At 48.1% G+C, this 22,196-nt stretch overlaps 1 protein-coding gene across 1 annotated transcript in view; it reads left to right on the forward strand.

The window, feature by feature from the left end:
• The window catches only part of LOC311223608 (uncharacterized protein), a gene marked incomplete at its 5' end in the record, with an annotated part of 122,991 nt that overhangs the window by 79,141 nt on the left and 21,654 nt on the right, over window positions 1-22,196 (forward strand). The window contains 3 exons of the mRNA XM_084308383.1: window positions 200-256; window positions 10,483-10,536; window positions 12,079-12,147. Of these exons, the coding sequence (XP_084164509.1) occupies window positions 200-256; window positions 10,483-10,536; window positions 12,079-12,147 (180 nt within the window). The remainder of the gene's footprint in view (window positions 1-199; window positions 257-10,482; window positions 10,537-12,078; window positions 12,148-22,196) is intronic.

The following is a 22,196-nucleotide window of genomic DNA, read 5'->3' on the forward strand; positions in this document are numbered from 1 at the left end:
ACTGAACGCAGAGGGATGAAATTGGTATCTATATTCTTGTCTGACTCTGGAGAAGACTGTGAGTGCATTTCCAATAATGTTGGAGTGTTCCTTTAATTAACTAAGACAGCATATCAGCTAATATCCAGAATATCGTGTGCAAGTACTGTAGCCTACCAGTTAAATACTGCACATTCAGTGTCTGCTGTGGTCCTCACAGGTGCTGGGCCGGGTGTGGGTGCAGGTGCAGGAGGGTATCCCTATGGAGGAGGCTATGGTAAGTGTCTCAGATAATAATAATAATAATAATAATAATAATAATAATAATAATAATAATAATAATAATAATAATAATAATAATAATAATAATAATAATAATAATAATAATAATAATAATAATAATAATAATAATAATAATAATAATAATAATAATAATAATAATTGTAACTGAGGGGTACAATTCCCTGACTGTATTGATAAGTATGGTATCATTAAACCACTACCGCTTTATGTACTTTAATTACTGGCCATACAGTACATGATATATAAATATAATGAACACTTCCCACAATGAACCGGTTCTACACAAAGTTGTCTTTAAGTATTTATTGCAGCAAAAGGTACATAATACTTCTCTATTATACTTTGAATGCACTTGTAAGGCAAAGGAATGTGCGTAGGCAAATCAACAATGAATGTCCATTCTCTGGTTACGCAGGAGGTAATTATACAACCTGAATCTTAGGGAATTATATCTATGGTACACTAGTAATATATAGCGGGAGATACTGGAAGGGTCCCCCCGGTTGTAAGCCAGCAGGGGTAGAGGATCTGTCGGTAGTAGAGAGTCTGGTCAACGATGACTAAGGAGACTCCAAGTACAGGAGACGGTGCAATAGCCTCTTGATCCACAGACGAATACAGCTGTTCTCCGTAGACTGTAGCTCCACAGTGAAGAAAGCTAGCCGGCCTCAGGCTCTCTGAGGCGCGGACTCGACTTGGCTCCTCACAGGGTAAATCCAACACGTGTAGGCGTCGGCGATTCTCCGCTCCATAAATCACAGGACCAAAACAAATATAATCCAGCCGCAAAGGGCTATGTAGTCGTCGGGTAGATTAATCCAGTGTACATGTCCACACGGTTCTCGTCTAGGTCTCCTCGGGTGAAAGCGCCATGAAAGCAGCCCAGCCTGGATAAGCACTCTAGCTGGTACGAGGAAGCGTTGGTGATGCTGGTCACTGTAGAACTTTAGCCGCACGATACACTATACACAAATAGACTATTACTGACTTAATAGAAATATGTCGCACTCGACGGTATAGCGCCAAACTCTGACAATTCAGTTATTAATTCGCACGCGGTCTCAATGCTCTATTTGGGGCCAAACAGGCCATACTTCACCGCACGGAGTATCGTGGGTGAGGCTTCAACTTATTGGGTAACTCTTGACTTCTGACTAAGTGAGACTAAGTGCTTCTGTATTCACCTGCGCCATATTTATATGCACGGCGAACAAACTAGTGCCAACCTCATTTCTGTCGCGTATCCCTGGGCAAGGCCGGGCATGCACAGACATGTCTTGACGGTGACTTTGAACCTGACTCCGGAGGCATGGCTCTGGCGCCTGTGGACCGCTGTCCAATAGGAGAATGAAATATTATGGTCTGGGCTAAAGGGATATTCCGTGTATATGTACAAGGAATATACAAGGGATATCAAACGATATACAAATACTATGCAATATATATCAATCAATAAATATATATATTCGGTTTAATCTGATCCTTTGTAACAGCCGCCCCCTAATTAGTCCCACCTAATTAGCTAAGCAGAGACAGATTAACCGCACTGTCCACTACTCAATGTCTGTTGTGAGGGGTCGGGCAGTTCACAAAGTCATGGGGTCATGGTCGTCATCGATAGTATCGGGGAGCCTTGGCAGTTCTATTAGCCTCGCCACGGGTCGGGTGTAGATCCGTCCTTGGACGAGCACTTCGGCTGCTCGGACCTTTCCGTCGGCACCGGTGATCACTTTGCTTACGCGGCCAGCCGGCCACATAGCTCGGGGTAGTGACTGGTCGATAATCATGACGACTGTTCCTTCTGTCAAATTGTCTCTCTCTTTCACCCATTTCTGGCGGGTCTGTAGAGACGGTAGATAGTGGAGTAGGAAGCTGTTCCAAAACTTGTCAGCCAATACTTGACTGTACCTCCACATTCTTCGGCCGTTCGCTTCTTCAGGCCTGTACATTGTCTGTGGTAGCGCGGGGTCCAGCCGCCCCATCAAGAGTGTGTTGGGGGTGACTGGGTCGACATCTGCTACATCACTTGAGACGTAACCGAGGGGCTTTGAGTTCAATACTCCCTCGATCTCCGTGAGGACTGTCATTAGGACTTCTTCCGCCACGGTCTGGGCCCCAAGCACGGCGTACAGGGCTGTCTTTATTGAACGTACTTCTCGTTCCCAAGTTCCACCGAAGTGAGGTGCGTTCGGGGAGTTAAACTGGAAGTCAATCTGGGATGGAGCGAGGTGGGTCTTAAGTTCTGGGCCCATAGCTTGGAAGCTCTCTCTCAGCTCTCTTTCTCCGCCTTTGAAGTTTGTCCCGTGATCAGACAATAATATAGACGGTTTGCCTTTCCGCGATGTGAATCTTCGGAAGGCCATAAGGAATGAGTCTGTGCTCATGGTTGGAAGGAGTTCTATATGCATCGCTCGGGTGGTCATGCATTTGAATACAATACCCCACCGCTTCTCGGTTCCTCTTCCTTTCTTTATATACAGCGGGCCGAAACAGTCCATACCGGTGGAGTGAAAAGGCTTGTCGCCGAGTCGGAGGCGACAGGGAGGTAGGTCAGCCATCCGGGGTATACTGGGCTGCGCTCGCCACTTACGACAGTCTAGACAGGTTCGCTGGAAGCGCCGCACTGCTTCTCTCCCTTGCAGTATCCAATAACGACGTCTGATCTCCGCGAAGACTCTCTCTGCCCCGGCGTGATGCACATCCTCGTCGTATTTCTTTATGATCAGCTCTGTGACCTTGTGTCGGCTGTTTAAGACTATCGGGTACTTGACGTCATCCGGTAAGTCTGGAGCTCTCCGCAGACGACCACCCACTCTGATGAGACCATGGGCGTCGCTCTCGGGGGCTAGGTGGAGCAGTCTGCTGTCTGATGGGACGGGCTTTGCTCCCTGTAGACAGTCTAGCTCATCGGGGAACGAGTCTCTCTGGGCTCGTTGTAGTAGAAGAAGTTCTGCTTCTTCGTAGTCAGCTGCTGTAATGTCAGTAGTGAGCTGAACCTCTGGGTGGTGCCACAGGAATGTCTTTAGCTGCGCACTCTCTAGGGTGAGGCAATCGTCTATGTCGGGGTCTGTGGAGACGAGTGTGTTCAATCCACAGAACATAGATTTCTTGTTTTCGGCCTCCTCTTTACTCGCTTCCCGTGGGGTGGGTGTAGGCCACTCTTCTTCCGGGAGCTTGAGGAACTCTGGCCCGTCACTGCATAGGTTGTGACGGGTGAGGTCATCCAGGGACATTCCCCGGGTGATGACGTCAGCTGGGTTGTGTTTTGTGTCCACATACCTCCAGCTTGCTACTTCTGTTAAATCTTGAATCTCTGTGACTCTGACTCCCACGAAGACCTTGTATCTGCACGAATCAGACCGGATCCATGTGAGTACTGTCGTGGAGTCTGACCACAAGATTGTTCTTTGCACCGGAATGGTGAGTTCACGTTGGATTAACGTGGCGAGTTGCGCTCCTGCTAGGGCTGCGCAGAGCTCTAGACGCGGGATAGATTGTTGCTTTCGTGGGGCTATTCTTGAGCGAGCCAGGATGAAAGCAGTATGTATTTCTCCTCCCTCCTCTCGGGCACGCAAGTAGGCCACCGAACCGTAGGCTACTTCGGAGGCGTCGCTGAAGACGTGCAGGTCCATCTGGCACGTCTCCGACCTCACTGTGGGTGGGAAGTAGCTGCGGCGTATGTTGACACCTGGGAGTGAGCTGAGTTCCGTCTCCCACTCTCTCCATGTGGATGCAAGGTGTTCGGGTATGGGGTCGTCCCAGCCCTGGTCCTTGTCCCATAACGCTCTTACAATCATCTTTGCCCTGGTGGTGTAAGGTAGAATACATCCCAACGGGTCATATTGTCTGGCGAGTGTTCTGTATACACTCCGTCTGGTGGTCGGTAGTGCAGTCGACCTTCCCTGCTCCTTGGTCAGGGGTGTGTGTTTATAATGGAGCGAGTCTGTTTTGAAGCGCCAGACTAGTCCTAATGTCATTTCTTGGGCTTCTCCTGGGATGGTCGCCATCCAGGTCTCGCTGCTTGCTGCCTTGTCCTCGGGGGAGAGGCTGCGCAATACTTGCGGGTCGCTGCTGGCCCACTGCCTGAGATCAAAGCCGCCTTTGATCAGGGAGGCGCGGAGCTTGAGTAGAAGGGCCTCGGCTTCTTCTGGCGTCGAGACGCTTTGCAGACAGTTGTCCACGTAGAAACTATTTCCTACACTTTGTCGGACCTCTTCATCAGCTGCTGGGTCCTCTGCGACGTGTTTTTGCAGTGTAAACGTAGCACAGCATGGGCTGCATGTGGTTCCGAAAGGGAGGACTTCCCATTGATAGATGGCTGGTTGCTCATCCCCGATCCTCTCTCTCCATAGGAACCGCAGCAGGGGCTTGTCCTCCTCCACTAGTCTCACCTGCAGGAACATCCCTTTGATGTCGCCGCTGATGGCCACCTTGTCTTGGCGGAAACGTAGTAACACGCCTAGTAGAGAGGGGCCGAGTGTTGGGCCGGGCAAGAGCTCTTTATTCAGATTTTGTGATCCGATCTGGTAGCTGCAGTTGAACACAATACGATCCTTGCCGTTGTGGTGGACTTTGTGGTGCGGCACGTACCATGATTCGGTCGTCTGATCGGCCTCTTTAATGTCAATTTTATTTATGTGTCCCGCTGTGATTAGCTTGTTAATCTCAGCGCGGTACACAGTCTCTTGAGCGGGGTCTCTGGCTAGGCGCCGCTCTGTGTTCAATAGATACCGCTCCGTCGCTTCTTTTGGGGCGTGGAAGGTAGGCATACCCTCTCGCCTCAGGAGTGGAGTTGCGTATCTCATCACTCCGTTGACTTTGACTCTCTTTGTCCCTTGCTCGAGGAGGGCTATAGCGTAAATGTCTTCCTTGGAACGAATGTCTTTCTTTTCGTTCTTAAAGGGCATTGTCTCTAGTGTCCATAGCCTCTCGACATGCTGTAGGAGGGTGGTGTCTTCTTCTGTCACTCTGGAGTGGAGGCAGTTAGTGGCTGCTGTTCGGTTAAGAGACTTAGCGAGGGGGCCTTGTAATGTCCATCCTAGGCGGGTCTCGACTGCTGCAGGACAGCCTCTGGGCCCTGTGTGGACCCGGTCTATCGGGACGATGAGGTCTGCATGGTCGGAGCCTATCAGCAGGGTCGGGGTGGCACCGTCTATGAGCGGTATAGGTAGTTGACGCAGGTGCACATATTTATCCATCAACTTGGCGATGGGGTAGGTGTACTGCGACAGGCCTATTTCTTGGCTGGTGAAAGCATTAGTAATCCTATACCGTCTCTCTGGCTGCCCGCTTGCTGCGATAGTGAAGGAGACATTCTCGCCCTTTATCGTCTTTAGATCTCTTCTTATTGTCCGAATCATCATCTGGTTTTCGCTCCCCCGCAGCCCCAGCTGGGCCGCAGCGGACGCGAGGAGAAGGGTCTTCTCTGACCCGTCGTCAAGGACGGCGTAAGTGTCCATGACCTTATCTTGGTAACTCAGTGTTACGCGGACCACCTTTAAGAGCACCCGGGCGCCCCCGCTGCTGGCGGGGTCAATGTACATAACACTTGCCTTTGTGCTGCTTGAGGGTGCAGGCTTTCTTCTGTTACTGTCGTGTAGGACATCTAGGTGGGCTCCGTCACACCGACTACACCTCTTCTTTAAGCGGCAATCGGCTGCCATGTGACTGCGCGCACATCGGTAACAGCGTCGGTTGGACTTTATCCATTGACTCACCTCGTCGGCGGTCATCTTCTTGAACGTGTCACATTGTGACAACCAGTGTTCCTTTTCGCAGTACGGGCACACCATCTTCCACTTCTCTTTCATCGAGGGGGTACTGTGGTTCTTGCTGCTCGGTACTGATTCTGATTGGTGCATGACGGTCACCAATCTTCGGCCATCGTTTGCTCTCCTAGGTCCCTCTCTGGAGCTTGGGGTGCTCCGCATGAACGTATCCAACCGTAGGCTGTTGACTTCTCTCGCCAGGAAGTCGGCTAGGTCTAGGAGGGATGGCTCGGGACCGTTAGGATCACGGTGGTCTCTTTGCCGCCTGAAGCGCTCTTGTCGGGCGGGCGGAAGCTTCTCTAAAATCCTCTCGACATTAGAGTTCGCGTATAGTTCGTGCATACCCTTTTCTCTTTGCGCCCCCAGCATCCCTACCAGGGATTGTACCTTGATAGACAGGTCATCTAGTGAGCGATTGTCTGTGGCTGGGGGTAGGCGGTCAATATGCCTTATCTCTTGTATTACGTAGTCCCATATGCGTCCATATCTTTGGTCGAGTGCTGCTAGAGCCGCTGTGTATGGGGTAGTAGAGGTGGTATAGGCCAGCGCTATATTGTGCGCTCGGGGCACCTTGAGGTGCTTCAGTAGGATAGCATACTTGTACGGTTCATCAGCTACATCGGACATCATTGTCTCTAAGCACATTCGTAGCTCCGTGTACTGTGCTCTGTTCTCGTGGGTGAAGTCCGGAAATGTCGGTGTGCCAATGTATGATGCCATGGATGGCTGGCACATCGGTGAGCGTTGGAAGAGAGGCCTCCTAGGCGAGTCTCCTCTTACGCCTCTTGGTGGGCTGGTACCTGCTGGGTACCATGGCCCGCGTATCCAGGTGCTGTTCCTCGGGGCTTGTCGTGCGTCAAGCTCACCCGTGAATTGAGTCGGGGGTCTGTAGCGCAGAGCCGCGGGGGTAGAGCCTGGGCTGTACTGGACCTCCTGGTCCTGTGGAGTACTGTGCTGCTGTCGGGCTTGACTCTCCTCCTCTCCCTCTTCTTCTTCCTCTGGCAGGTCCTCTAGATCCTGTAGTCGTCTATTTAGCCTCTCCGCGGTGTAGACCGTTTCTTCCTTGTAGCTGGGTCTCACTTGGACCGGTCGGGGAAGGGGTTCGGAGGGGGGTATAGGCTCTCTCTGGTGGTCGGGCTCAGGGTCGCTTGATCGGGTAGGGGAGGGTGCCCTTGACCCTTGTCTTGACGAGGCCCTGGAACCCCGTGCGGAGGGAGGGGGTGTTGCCCTGGTGATCAGCTGCTCCATTATCTGCGCTTGTAATCGGTCGCGCTCGGCTTCGCGCTTGGTGAGAGCGAGGTCGCGCTCTGCTTCTCTTTGGGCACCGGCAGCGGCGCGCTGGGCTTCGGCGGCGGCGCGCTGGGCTTCGGCCCGGTCCCTTACCATATTCTCTTCCGTCTGAAGGCGTCTAATCTCTAGACGTATACGATCTTCGTCGCTCCGTTGCTGCGCTTGAAGGCGTTCTCTTTCCATGGAAGAATGTTCGCGCTCACTAAGCGTCTGTGCTTGGAGTCGATCGCGCTCTGTTGAGGCTGCTAGGCTGGCGAGGAATGCCTGTGCCAGCATCTTGTCCGCCTCGCTGGGGGAAGACGCTGGTTGAGGTGATCCGCTCCTGGCAGTACTCGTTGGAGATCTGTTCTCCTGTGGCGAGTCCTGGAGATCCATCTCCGGGGTGCTCTCCTCTTCTTGTAGCGGGTAGAGTTCCATCCCTGGAGAGCTGTCTTTATCCTGGAGCTCTCCGGGGACTACTTCTTCGGTCTTGGCGGGGGGTAAAGTCATGTCGGGTCCCTCCTGGTCCCTACCGTGAGCTTGGTCAGTTACTCGATCTACTTTAGGAGAACCGTTTTGTGGAGTGTTCATCATAGGCCATGTCAATATTAATACCACTATATTAATATTACACTAGTTACCCTCCGGCTCGAAGGACCAATTGTAACTGAGGGGTACAATTCCCTGACTGTATTGATAAGTATGGTATCATTAAACCACTACCGCTTTATGTACTTTAATTACTGGCCATACAGTACATGATATATAAATATAATGAACACTTCCCACAATGAACCGGTTCTACACAAAGTTGTCTTTAAGTATTTATTGCAGCAAAAGGTACATAATACTTCTCTATTATACTTTGAATGCACTTGTAAGGCAAAGGAATGTGCGTAGGCAAATCAACAATGAATGTCCATTCTCTGGTTACGCAGGAGGTAATTATACAACCTGAATCTTAGGGAATTATATCTATGGTACACTAGTAATATATAGCGGGAGATACTGGAAGGGTCCCCCCGGTTGTAAGCCAGCAGGGGTAGAGGATCTGTCGGTAGTAGAGAGTCTGGTCAACGATGACTAAGGAGACTCCAAGTACAGGAGACGGTGCAATAGCCTCTTGATCCACAGACGAATACAGCTGTTCTCCGTAGACTGTAGCTCCACAGTGAAGAAAGCTAGCCGGCCTCAGGCTCTCTGAGGCGCGGACTCGACTTGGCTCCTCACAGGGTAAATCCAACACGTGTAGGCGTCGGCGATTCTCCGCTCCATAAATCACAGGACCAAAACAAATATAATCCAGCCGCAAAGGGCTATGTAGTCGTCGGGTAGATTAATCCAGTGTACATGTCCACACGGTTCTCGTCTAGGTCTCCTCGGGTGAAAGCGCCATGAAAGCAGCCCAGCCTGGATAAGCACTCTAGCTGGTACGAGGAAGCGTTGGTGATGCTGGTCACTGTAGAACTTTAGCCGCACGATACACTATACACAAATAGACTATTACTGACTTAATAGAAATATGTCGCACTCGACGGTATAGCGCCAAACTCTGACAATTCAGTTATTAATTCGCACGCGGTCTCAATGCTCTATTTGGGGCCAAACAGGCCATACTTCACCGCACGGAGTATCGTGGGTGAGGCTTCAACTTATTGGGTAACTCTTGACTTCTGACTAAGTGAGACTAAGTGCTTCTGTATTCACCTGCGCCATATTTATATGCACGGCGAACAAACTAGTGCCAACCTCATTTCTGTCGCGTATCCCTGGGCAAGGCCGGGCATGCACAGACATGTCTTGACGGTGACTTTGAACCTGACTCCGGAGGCATGGCTCTGGCGCCTGTGGACCGCTGTCCAATAGGAGAATGAAATATTATGGTCTGGGCTAAAGGGATATTCCGTGTATATGTACAAGGAATATACAAGGGATATCAAACGATATACAAATACTATGCAATATATATCAATCAATAAATATATATATTCGGTTTAATCTGATCCTTTGTAACAATAATAATAAAAAACTGTATTTGTATAGTTTAAAACAGACAGAATAAAAGCAATGCAGAGAATAGCAATACAAATATCTTTCTTCCCTGTTAGATGGTCATAGAAAACATTTTCGTTTGACAAAATCTTTTTGTCCGTTTTGATTGTTTATCATCAATTGTTCTCCTTTCTCATTTCAGCATTAATTTAGTTCCATTGTATTTTAGTAATTGTATATAAAAAAAAAAGACAGACAGACAGACAGACAGACAGACAGACAGACAGACAGACAGACAGACAGACAGACAGACAGACAGACAGACAGACAGACAGACAGACAGGCAGACAGACAGACAGACAGACAGACAGACAGACAGACAGACAGACAGACAGACAGACAGACAGACAGACAGACAGACAGACAGACAGACAGACAGACAGACAGACAGACAGACAGACAAGGGTGCTTCACATGTAAACACATCTGGCCTGATGTGTACTATAGAGTGGAAATAAGATGTACATGTAGAGGTAACAACTTCTGGTCTGATGTGTACTATAGAGTGGAAGTGGAATGTAGAGGGAGCGACTTCTGGTTTGATGTGTACTATAGAGTGGAAGTAAGATGTAGGCAAAAGTATTAACACATCAAAAGTACAACTTAAGTGTTTTCAATTTAACCCAACTTTAATATACTTTCTGAATACATACAATGTATACAAAGTATACTTTTAGAAAATATACTTTTTTATTGTGTGTGTGTGTCTACCTTCCTACAGTACATATGCAAGTGCACCTGCAGGTGTTCATATGCAGTTACAGTATGTTTTAGCCAGAGGGTGCTATACTTTACTGTGAGTCAGCTTTATTACACTGTGGATCCAACTACAGCAAGTCGTTTCTACTTCTACTAGACTAGAGTATGCTATAACCATTTTGATCCCTAACATTTAAATTATAACATATAAATATTTGTTAGGTTATATTCCTCAAAATATAACTAAGCAATGAAAGCCAATAATGGAATAATGTAATACTTGTGTAATAATTCATGTAAAAGATATTGATGTTCATTACAAATTCAATAGTTTTGAAAGACTCATTTTGGAGAGAAACTCTCTTCAGACCTGCCATATCTAGTCTAATGTATTGTCGTGTCGTGTTTTCAGTTGCGGGCGGAGCAGGAGGAGCTGGGATCCCATTGTCTGCTGGACCTGGTGCAGGTTTGAATTTATGGTTTATTACTTTATTTATGGGGTTTTCAGGTTCATACAGGTTTTTGCAATCATGGACTTAATAGCATGGTGTCATAGAAGTACATATTAGTTATATCACAGGGGTGTATTATTCTATTATTCTAGTGGTGTTACATTAATACACACCTAGACAGTATTACATGAATACACCCCTAGATAGTATTACATTAGTACACCCCTAGATATTATTACATTAATACACCCCTAGACAGTATTACATTAGTACACCCCTAGATATGATTACATTAATACACCCCTAGACAGTATTACATTAGTACATCCCTAGATATTATTACATGGATACAATCATAGATAGTATTACAGTGATACAACCCTAGACAGAATTACATGAATACACCCCTAGATAGTATTACAGTGATACAATCCAAGACGGTATTACAGAAATACAATCCTCAACATCAAAACTGAGGTCCAGCCTAATGCACACAGTAATAGCACAAAGTGACCGTTGGTCGGGAAATGCCACCGGACCACACTTCCTGCACAGAGATGTAACAAATGTGCTGATAGAAGGAATACTGCTGGTGGTTATGGTGCCAAGATGCCAACTTGGCATGATCTAGGTAGAGAAGCCCAATGTTTGACCTAGAAACACCAGTCGTACCGCTAAAACACCCATGCCCCCCTCATTCATTCATTCATTAATGCATTCAATCTTTATTTATACTCAATACATACACTGAGTAATTTATAGTCTACAGTGTCGTCGGGTTGTTAAATTCATAATGTCATAGTGTGTGTTAATAAAATGTACAGAAACATCAGACAATCAGAAGAATTAAGAGCACATTTCAAAAACAAAGACAGAGGTAACAATTTAAAAACAACTACATATTGTGGTGACCTGATTGGTGTCTAGTTTCAGAGTTTCCTGAAGAGTATTCCACGAGGTAGAGGCAGAGAAGCCTAAAGCAGATCTACCAAGCTCAGTACAAACTCTAGGCACTCTACATGTAAGCCAATCACTGGGTCATGTATGACAGGGTCCAGCGGTCCATTCCAATAATGAAGTAATATCATTTCAAAGACACTTCAAGGAGTATTGTAATAAAGGGACATATTATGGAAAATGTCTTTTTTTCCCTACAGTCGTTTTTGTAAGGATTTGTCAGTCTGAAATGTTATTTAGGCGCTGCAGAAAAACAGCATAGATACTCCTTGTCACTAGGCCAGGGTTTGAAGTCTTCAGATTAACAAGCTGTTCAGAATTATTACCCGTGGTGATGTCACAAGGGGGACACCAGCAATAAATTAGCTTTAGTTTATCAATTACAGTTGCTGTGCTTTTTGGAGACAGGAAGGAACACTGCCTACCAAATGTACGGCCCAGTTTGTTAAAGTGCTTTACTCTTGGGTGTGGGATAGCCAGGCGGGGAAGGAAATAACTAGTCTAAAATGTGGTACAGTATGTTGCTACTTACACCTAAAACACTGTGTTCAATACAGTTTGTGTTTGTTTCTGATTCTGTACTGTGTCTGCCATGTCAGGTGGGGTGAGGTATCCGACTGGAGTCGGACTGGGAGGTGCTGGAGGAGGAGCTAAAGCACCAAAACCAGGTACAAACACTGATCGAACGCTCCTTCTGTGTCGTGGTGACATAATTATCAACATAAATGCAATTTTTCAATCTGTAGAATCAACAATGACACAGCTTCACAGATGTGAAGCATGAGGGCTAGATCTTAGAATGTCAGTTGACACGTCATGCCTGTGAGACGCCTCTAGGGCAGAGTAACTAAGCGTGAGTGAGTGAGATTGATTGTGGGCCTACGAGGTTCATCTAAAAATGAATGGAATCCTTAACCTGTTAAGCCCTAGCCATATTTTCAGAAGATTTGCCTAAAAGTACATATCCAAGTAAATGGAAGATTGCTCCACTTCTACAAGGTCCATTTTGCCATCCGGACACATGCAATATGAAATAGGAATATGGAATATAGAATATCAGGCCTATAAATGGATTTATATGGTTGAGTCATACTCTTTTAAAAGCCTTTGTCTCCTCTGTCGGATGGCACTGTTAAACCTCGATTTAGTACCACCAGGCGCCTGATAGAGGGCAGCAAAGACTATGAATGAAATGTACTGTAAGTACAGTTACTTTTGTATAATGGCAATAGCTGCGTCAAAAATCACCGGATTGAGACGTGTTTTTTTCCTAGACATTCACAGAAAGATAAAGAAACAATATACATAGTATTTTATGGCAATAAAGTTGAGATTTGTGTGAACAAACATAGTGCTGAAAATATACACTTTAACTGCTGTTTTGATAGGGTTAGGGTATTACTCTTGGCTACATTTGAAAAAGAAACACCGGGTGCATAGTACCGGGGTTAAAGGGGCACTTCACCAAAATGTTATTTTGCACATAATCTCACGCACATCCAAGAACTCTAAACAGTTTTGCACACATTAATTTAGTTTGACGTAGAATATGGCCACCAGTGATGTCATCGGGGACATTGAATCCTTGTGTTGTGTTAATTACAGCTCCGTGAAATGATGTAGACGAAATAATAGCAATACCTTGTCTTATAGGGACTGCTACCCTATCATTTCATCGAGCTGTAATTAACTGGTGGCCATATTCAAACTCATTCACTGTCAATAACTGTCAAACTAAACGAACGTGTGCAAAACTGTTCAGAGTGTTTGGATGTGTGTGATATTATGTGCAAAATAAATGCATAATTTTTTTTTGTGAAGTACCTCTTCAAATTTAAAGGCTAACTATGGTGCAGCATAATATAGGGTTGTATCAATAATTACCACATTGAAGTCTGACAACAAAAAAAAGTGTACTGTACATTAGCAAGATCATATTATTTATCATATTTTCACAGAGAATAATAACTGCCCTCGGGGTGAACCCTCCATTGCAGGGGTCCCCAAACTTTTTCCTGTGAGGGCCACATAACTTTTCCCTTCTCTGGTGGGGGCCGGGGTCAGTTTGTAACAGAAAAAGTGTGCCGATCGCAGGGGTGCCTAAACATAAACATTTATTGTTTTCCAGAAAGCCACACATAACCGTATATTAATAACCCTTTCCGGGATCTTCACAAAAAAAAAGTCAGGAAATAAATAATAACACTATTTATGAAATAAATATACAGTACCTACAGACCACCTAGCTCTAGCTCTGTACTATTTAAAAGCACAGTGCAGGACACACTCAAAGGTTATCGCACCTCAGAGATGGCAGTGGACAAGTTCAAGTTCTTTAATAGTTGTCATACAGAAGTACAGAATACTTTCATACAAAATGCTTCTTACTGTTACGCTCCAGAGACTGTGCTAGACAAGATAGTATCAAATAACATAATAACATAATATAGCATGAATTTAGAAGAAGAAAAATGAGGTCACAGTGTTCGGTATAGACATATGTACAATGTTCTGAGTTACCATATAATATACAATACACAATACTATGCAGTGTACTAATGTACAGTACTATCTAGTGCAAAGCAGAAATGGGATGAGGTACAATTTTAGGTACAATTTACAGTAAGGTGTACGGGTTGTAGTGCAATCCTTCATCCATAAATATAAAGTGTGGGGAGTGGGTGCTACAGTGTGTTTGTTTAAAGTGGGTGTGTGCTATAAAGTGTGTGGAGTGGGTGCTACAGTGTGTTTGTTTAAAGTGAGTGTGTGCGTGTGGATGTGTGTGCTATGTGCGTTTGGTGGTTGTTGTTGTGTAGTGTTCATTCATTGTTCGTTTAGCAGCCTGATGGCCTGGGGATAGAAGCTTCTTCTGAGTCTTTCTGTGCTCGCCTTGAGACTCCGGTATCGCTTGCCTGACCGCAGCAGTTCAAAGAGGCAGTTGTTCGGGTGACTGGAGTCTTTAATGATTCTCTTAGCCTTGCCCGTGCAACGCTTGTTGTAAATGTTCTGGAGGGTGGGGAGCCCCCCTCCAATTGTGCGTTCGGCTGAACGTGTCACTCTTTGTAGTCTGCTTCGGTCTTGTGCAGTGCTATTCCCAAACCAGGAGGTGATGTTGCCGGTCAAGATGCTCTCTATTGTACATGAGTAGAAGTTCTTAAGGATCTTCTGGCTGACTTGGAACTTCCTTAGGCGCCTGAGGAAGTAGAGGCGTTGTCGTGCCTTCTTCACAACACTGTCAATGTGTGTGGTCCATGTCAAGTCCTCGGATATGTAGGCTCCGAGGTACTTAAAGCTGTTGACTCTCTCAACCGGTGCCCCGTCGATGCTGAGGGGGCTGTAGTCCTTGACCCCCGACCTCCTGAAGTCCACAATCATCTCCTTTGTTTTGCTGACGTTCAGGGAGAGGCTGTTTTCCTGGCACCATCCCGCCAGGACCTTGACCTCTTCCAGGTAGGCCCTCTCGTCGTTGGCAGAGATCAGGCCCACCACCACTGTGTCGTCAGCAAATTTGATGATTGTATTGCTACTCCGCTGAGCCACACAGTCGTGTGTGTACAGGGAGTAGAGGAGGGGACTCAGAACACAGCCCTGGGGGGCCCCTATGTTGAGGGTGATGGATGAGGAGGTGCAGTTGCCTGCTCTCACCACCTGGGGTCTGCCAGTCAGGAAGTCCAAGACCCACTGGCAGAGGTCATAGCCCAAGCCCAGGTCCCTGAGCTTGGCTATGAGTATGGAGGGGACTATGGTATTGAATGCCGAGCTGTAGTCGATGAATAGCATTCTCACATAGTTCCCCTGCCTCTTGTCCAGGTGTGATGCTGCTGTGTGCAGCACATGGGCTATGGCGTCCTCCGTGGACCTGTTGGGGCGGTATGCAAATTGCAGGGGGTCCATGTTGATGGGGAGGGAGGAGCAGATGTAGCCCTTTACTAGCTTCTCAAAGCACTTCATGGCTATGGAGGTGAGAGCTACAGGGCGGTAGTCGTTGAGGCAAGCAGGCTTGGATTTTTTGGGTACAGGGATAATAGTGGACTTCTTCAGGCAGGTGGGGATGACAGCCTGTTCTAAGGACAGGTTAAATATGTCAGTGAATACTGGGGCCAGTTGGTCGGCACAGACTTTTAGGACGCGGCCGGGGATGCCGTCCGGACCTGCTGCCTTCCTGATATTCACTTTTTTAAAGGTCCGCCTCACCTCATGCTCTGTTACCCTGAACACTGCGCCTCCATCAGCAGCCGACCCCCCCCCCCCCCCCATTGCCGTGGCTTGTGAGCTGGTGTTGTTATTACCAGCATCAAACCTCGCATAGAAGGTATTGAGGTCATTTGCTAAGGAGATGTCACTGTTCAGTTTGAGGGAGGCGCCTTTGTAGTCTGTCATCGTTTTGAGCCCCTGCCACATAGCTCTAGAGTCAGCTTGTTCAAACTGGAGTTCAATTTTATCCCTGTAGCGCCGTTTGGCCTCTGACACTGTCCTCCTTACGTTGTGTCGCGCCACCTTGTGGTCATTCATGTTGCCTGCCACTAGGCCATCGTTGTATGCTTTGGTGCGCTCTCTCAGAGCTTCACGGACGGATTTGTCTACCCAGGGTTTTTGATTTGGGTAAACTTTCATTTTTACGTATGATATATGTAATGGCCTTGGGATTGAGGAACATACTGTACTACCAGCCAAAGGAGGAAGCAGAAAAGGATGGACGAGTATGTAGTTGAGTCATCTTGTGGCACAAGCTCAGACCTCAGCTCAGGAGATCAGTTGAGACAGAGACTGTTCTATCCAGTCCTCGACAGAATGCTGCAAGAGCTTGAGAGCAGGTTCTCATGAGTTGGAGAACAACTTATGAGAGGCATACAGGCATTTTATCCAGCCTCAGACCAGTTTCTCTCAGTGGAATTGCTGCAACCCCTCGCCACACATTACAATATCCAACTACTGCCAGAGGAGATCACAGTTGCAAAGTGTTTCCTGGCCAGGACAGGCAGAGATGCAGTCCCTACTATCCAAAGTGTCTTTTCCCTCCTGGATGATAATAATAATAATAATAATAATAATAATAATAATAATAATAATAATAATAATAATAATAATAATAATAATAATAATAATAATAATAATAATAATAATAATAATAATAATAATAATAATAATAATAATAATAATAATAATAATAATAATAATAATAATAATAATAATAATTGTTGTGAAGGATCAGATTAAACCGAATATATATATTTATTTATGGATATATATTTAATAGTATTTGTATATCGTTTGATATCCCTTGTATATTCTTTGTACATATACACTGAATATCCCTTTAGTCTACTACAGCCCATAATAGTTCATTCTCTCATTGGACAAGAACCTGGCGCCAGCAGACAGGCCCCTTGAGTCAAGTTCAATAGTGCCGACGAACATGTCCCAACTAGCCCCGGTTCCGCGTAGGAATACGGCTACCGAAATACGAATGGTACTATTTGTTCACCGTGCATATAAATAGGGCGCAAGTAAAGTAGAACTTTCTTTTAGTCCATTAGTCCTTTACCCTCCAACCTAGTAACAGACGTGAAGCCTCACCCACGACCCACGTGTGGTGCAGTATGGCCTATGTTGGCCCCAGAATAGGCATTGAGACCTCGTGTAAATTCATAGCTGAATTGTCATAGTTTGGCACTGTACCGTCGAGTGGGACGTATTTCTATTAAGTTAATAATAGTCTATTATGTATGGTGCATCGTTCGGTTAAAGTTCTAAAGTGAGCAGCACCCCCATCGTTCCTCGCGTTATCTAGAGTCTTAACCAGGCTGGGCAGACCACGCGTGGTGCTTTCATCCGAGGAGTTCTGGGCGAGGACGAGTGGACCTGCACATTGGATTACCTACCCGGACGACTGCTGAGCCTATACGGCATGGAATATCTATTTGCTTTGGGTGCTTTGATTTGTGGAGCGGATAACAGCCAACGCCAGTGAGTGTTGGAATTACCCCCGAGAGGAGCCCAGGTGAGACGGCGCTCAACCCAGACCGAGGCCGCCTCGCTTCTCCTTCGTTGTGGACCTACAGCTACCGTCTACAAGAGGGCCCAAGTGTATTCATCTGTGGATCAAGATCCTGCGGGCACTGTTTTCTGTACCTGAATTCTCCCCAGGAATCGTTGGCCAGATGGGATGCAGCTGACGGCTCTCCAAACCCCCCCCCCCTTACTGACTTACAACCAGCAGGACCCCTTTAGTATCCCGCTATAATCCTTAAGTACCATCGCTATAGTTTCCCTAAAGAACCAGGTTGTATACTTGCTTCCTGCGTAACCAGAGATTGGACATTCAGTGTTGATTTGCCTACGAATACTCATTTGCCTTACAAGTGCATTCAAATCATAAATGTAATTAAGTGAATGTTGTATATACCTTTTGCTATATTAAACCTTCGACTATTATATTTGTGTGGACCTGATTTCATATGTGGGAAAGTGTTCATCATACTTAGATATCGTGTACTGGATGGCCAGAAGTTAAAGTACATCAAGCGGTAGTGGTTTAATGATACCATACTTATCAATACAGTCAGGGAATTGTACCCCTCAGTTACAATTGGTCCTTCGAGCCGGATGGTAACTAGTGTAATATTAATATAGTGTTATTAATATTGAAATGGCCTATGATGAACACTCCACGAAACGGTCCTCCTAACGTAGAACGCCCGCGGCGCAGACGACAGACACCTCAGTACTTAGAGGATTACGCTGTCAGTCAACTACCTAGCCTTCTACAGACGGTAAACGCGGTAAAAGTAGAAAGTAAAATTATGTCTGACCTTAACGACCAGGTTACCCCGACCACAGAGGCCCTAGTGGGTTCTAATGTAACTGACCAAGCTCACGGTGGGGACCAGGAGGGAACAGACATGCCTTTACCCCCCGCCAATACCGAAGAAGTAGTCCCCGACCAGCTCCGGGAGGAAGACAACCCTCCAGAGGTGGAACCCTGCACGGAACAAGATGAGGAGAGCGCCGAGGAGATAGAGCTCCAGGACTCCCCAACGAGGACAGCCAGGAGCGGCTCACCTCTACAAGCGTCTTCCCCCAGCGAGGCGGAGAGGATGCTGTCACAGGCGTTCCTCGTCAGCCTGACAGCCTCCACCGAACGCGATCGACTCCAGGGTGAACGCGATCGACTTCAGGGTGAACGCGATCGACTCCAAACACAGCAACGGAGCGAAGAAGAGCACATACGCCTGGAGATGAGACGCCTTCAGACGGAAGAGAATATGGCAAGAGACCGGTCCGACACCCAGCGCGCCGCTGACGGTGCCCAAAGAGAAGCAGAGCGCGACATCGCTCTCATCCAGCGCGAAGCCGAGCGCGACAGACTACAAGCCGAGCGCGACAGACTACAAGCGCAGCTAATGGAGCAGCTGATCACCAGGGCAACACCCTCTCCCTCCGCCAGGGGTTCAAGGGCCTCGTCGAGACAACAGTCAAGGGCAGCATCCCCTAACCGACCAAGCGACCCTGAACTTGACCACCAGAGAGAGCATATACCCCCCGCAGACCCCCTTCCCCGACCGGTCCAAGCGAGACCCAGCTACAAGGAAGGAGCAGCATACACTGCGGAGAGGCTAAATAAACGACTACAGGATCTAGAGGACCTGACAGAAGAAGAAGAGGGAGAGGAGGAGAACCAAGCCCGACGACAGCACAGTACTCCACCGGACCAGGAGGTCCAGTACAGCCCAGGCTATCCCCCCGCGGCGCTGCGCTACAGACCCCCGACTCTATTCACGGGTGAGCATGATGCACGACCAGCCCCGAGGAACAGCACCTGGACCAGCGGGCCATGGTACCCTGCCGGTACCAGCCCACAGAGAGGCGCAAGAGGAGACTCGCCTAGGAGGCCTCTCTCCCAACGCTCACCGATGTGCCAGCCATCCACGGCGTCATACATTGGCACACCGACGTTTCCAGACTTCACCCATGAGAATCGAGCACAGTACACGGAGCTCCGGATGTGCTTAGAGACAATGATGGTGGATGTCGTTGACGAACGCCACAAGTATGCAATATTACTGAAGCACCTGAAAGTACCCCGAGCGCACAATATAGCGCTAGCCTATGCCACCTCTACAACCCCATACACCGCGGCTCTAGCAGCACTGGACCAGAGATATGGACGTATATGGGATTACGTAATCCAAGAGATAAGGCATATTGACCGCCTACCCCCAGCAACAGACAATCGCTCACTAGACGACCTGTCTATAAAAGTGCAGTCCCTGGTAGGGATGCTGGGAGCGCAACGAGAAAAGGGTATGCACGAGCTATACGCCAACTCTAACGTCGAGAGGATTTTAGAGAAGCTGCCGCCCGCCAGACAAGAGCGCTTTAGGCGGCAAAGAGACCACCGTGATCCTAACGGTCCCGAACCATCCCTCCTCGATTTAGCCGACTTCCTGACGAGAGAAGTCAGCAGCCTACGCTTGGATACATTCGTGCGGAGCACACCAAGCTCCAGAGAGGGACCTAGGAGAGTAAACGATGGAAGAAGATCAGTGACTGTCATGCACCAATCAGAATCAGTACCGAGCAGTAAGAACCACAGTACCCCCTCGAGAAAAGAGAAGTGGAAGATGGTGTGCCCGTACTGCGAGAAGGAACACTGGCTGTCACAATGTGACCTGTTCAAGAAGATGAATGCAGAAGAAGTGAGTCAATGGATAAAGTCCAACAGGCGCTGTTACCGATGTGCGCGCAGTCACATGGCAGCCGAGTGCCGCCTAAAGAAGAGGTGCAGTCGGTGTGACGGAGCCCACCTAGATGTCCTACACGACAGTAACAGAAGAAAGCCTGCACCTGCACCATCGAGCAGCACAAAGGCAAGTGTCATGTACATTGACCCCGCCAGCAGCAGCGGCGCCCAGGTGCTCTTAAAGGTAGTCCGTGTAACATTGAGCCAACAAGATAAAGTCATGGACACTTACGCCGTCCTTGATGACGGGTCAGAGAAGACCCTTCTCCTCGCATCCGCTGCGGCCCAGCTGGGACTGCGGGGGAGCGAGAACCAGATGACGATTCGGACAATAAGAAGAGATTTAAAGACGATAAAAGGCGAGAATGTCTCCTTCACTATCGCAGCAAGCGGGCAGCCAGAGAGACGGTATAGGATTACAAATGCTTTCACCAGCCAAGAAATAGGACTATCACAGTACACCTACCCCATCGCCAAACTGATGGATAAATATGTGCACCTGCGTCAACTACCTATCCCGCTCATAGACGGCGCCACCCCGACCCTGCTGATAGGCTCCGACCATGCAGACCTCATAGTCCCGATAGACCGGGTCCATACAGGACCCAGAGGCTGTCCTGCAGCAGTCGAGACCCGCCTAGGATGGACACTACAAGGCCCCCTCGCTAAATCTCTCAACCGAACAGCAGCCACTAGCTGCCTCCACTCCAGAGTGACAGAAGAAGACACCACTCTCCTGCAGCATGTCGAGAGGCTATGGACACTAGAGACAATGCCCTTTAAGAACGAAAAGAAAGACATTCGTTCTAAAGAAGACATTTACGCCATAAACCTCCTCGAGCAAGGGACAAAGAGAGTCACAGTCGGCGGAGTGATGAGATACGCAACTCCACTCCTGAGGCGAGAGGGAATGCCCACCTTTCACGCCACGAAAGAAGCTACGGAGCGGTATCTATTGAACACAGAGCGGCGCCTAGCCAAAGACCCCGCTCAAGAGAGTGTGTACCGCGCTGAGATTGAGAAGCTAATCACAGCGAGACACGTAATGAAGATTGACATTAAAGAGGCCGATCAGACGACCGAATCATGGTACGTGCCGCACCACAAGGTCCACCACAACGGCAAGGATCGCATTGTGTTTAACTGCAGCTACCAGATCGGATCCCAGAATCTGAATAAAGAGCTCTTGCCCGGCCCCACACTCGGCCCCTCTCTACTAGGCGTGCTACTACGCTTCCGCCAGGACAAGGTGGCTATCAGCGGGGATATCAAAGGGATGTTCCTGCAGGTGAGACTAGTGGAGGAGGATAAGCCCCTACTGCGGTTCCTATGGAGAGAGAGGATCGGAGATGAGCACCCAGCCATCTACCAATGGGAAGTCCTCCCCTTCGGAACCACATGCAGCCCGTGCTGTGCTACATTTGCACTGCAGAAACACGTCGCAGAGGACCCAGCAGCAGATGAAGAGGTCCGACACAGTGTGAAGAACAGTTTCTACGTGGACAACTGTTTACAAAGCGTTTCGACCCAAGAAGAAGCCGAGGCTCTCCTACTCAAGCTACGCGCCTCCCTGATCAAAGGCGGCTTTGATCTCAGGCAGTGGGCCAGCAGCGACCCGCAAGTATTGCGCAGCCTCTCCCCCGCGGACAAGGCAGCCAGTAGCGAGACCTGGATGGCGACCATCCCAGGAGAAGCCCAAGAAATGACACTAGGACTAGTCTGGCGCTTCAAAACAGACTCGCTCCACTATAGACACAAACCCCTGACCACGGAGCAGGGAAGGTCGACGGCGATACCGACCACCAGACGGAGTGTGTACAGAACACTCGCCAGACAATATGACCCGTTGGGATGTATTCTACCTTACACCACCAGGGCAAAGATGATTGTACGAGCACTATGGGACAAGGACCAGGGCTGGGACGACCCAATACCCGCACACCTTGCCTCCACAGGGAGAGAGTGGGAGACGGA

The sequence above is a fragment of the Notolepis coatsorum genome, assembly GCF_963971535.1.
Source record: "Notolepis coatsorum genome assembly, chromosome: 1".
NCBI classification, from domain to species: domain Eukaryota; kingdom Metazoa; phylum Chordata; class Actinopteri; order Aulopiformes; family Paralepididae; genus Notolepis; species Notolepis coatsorum.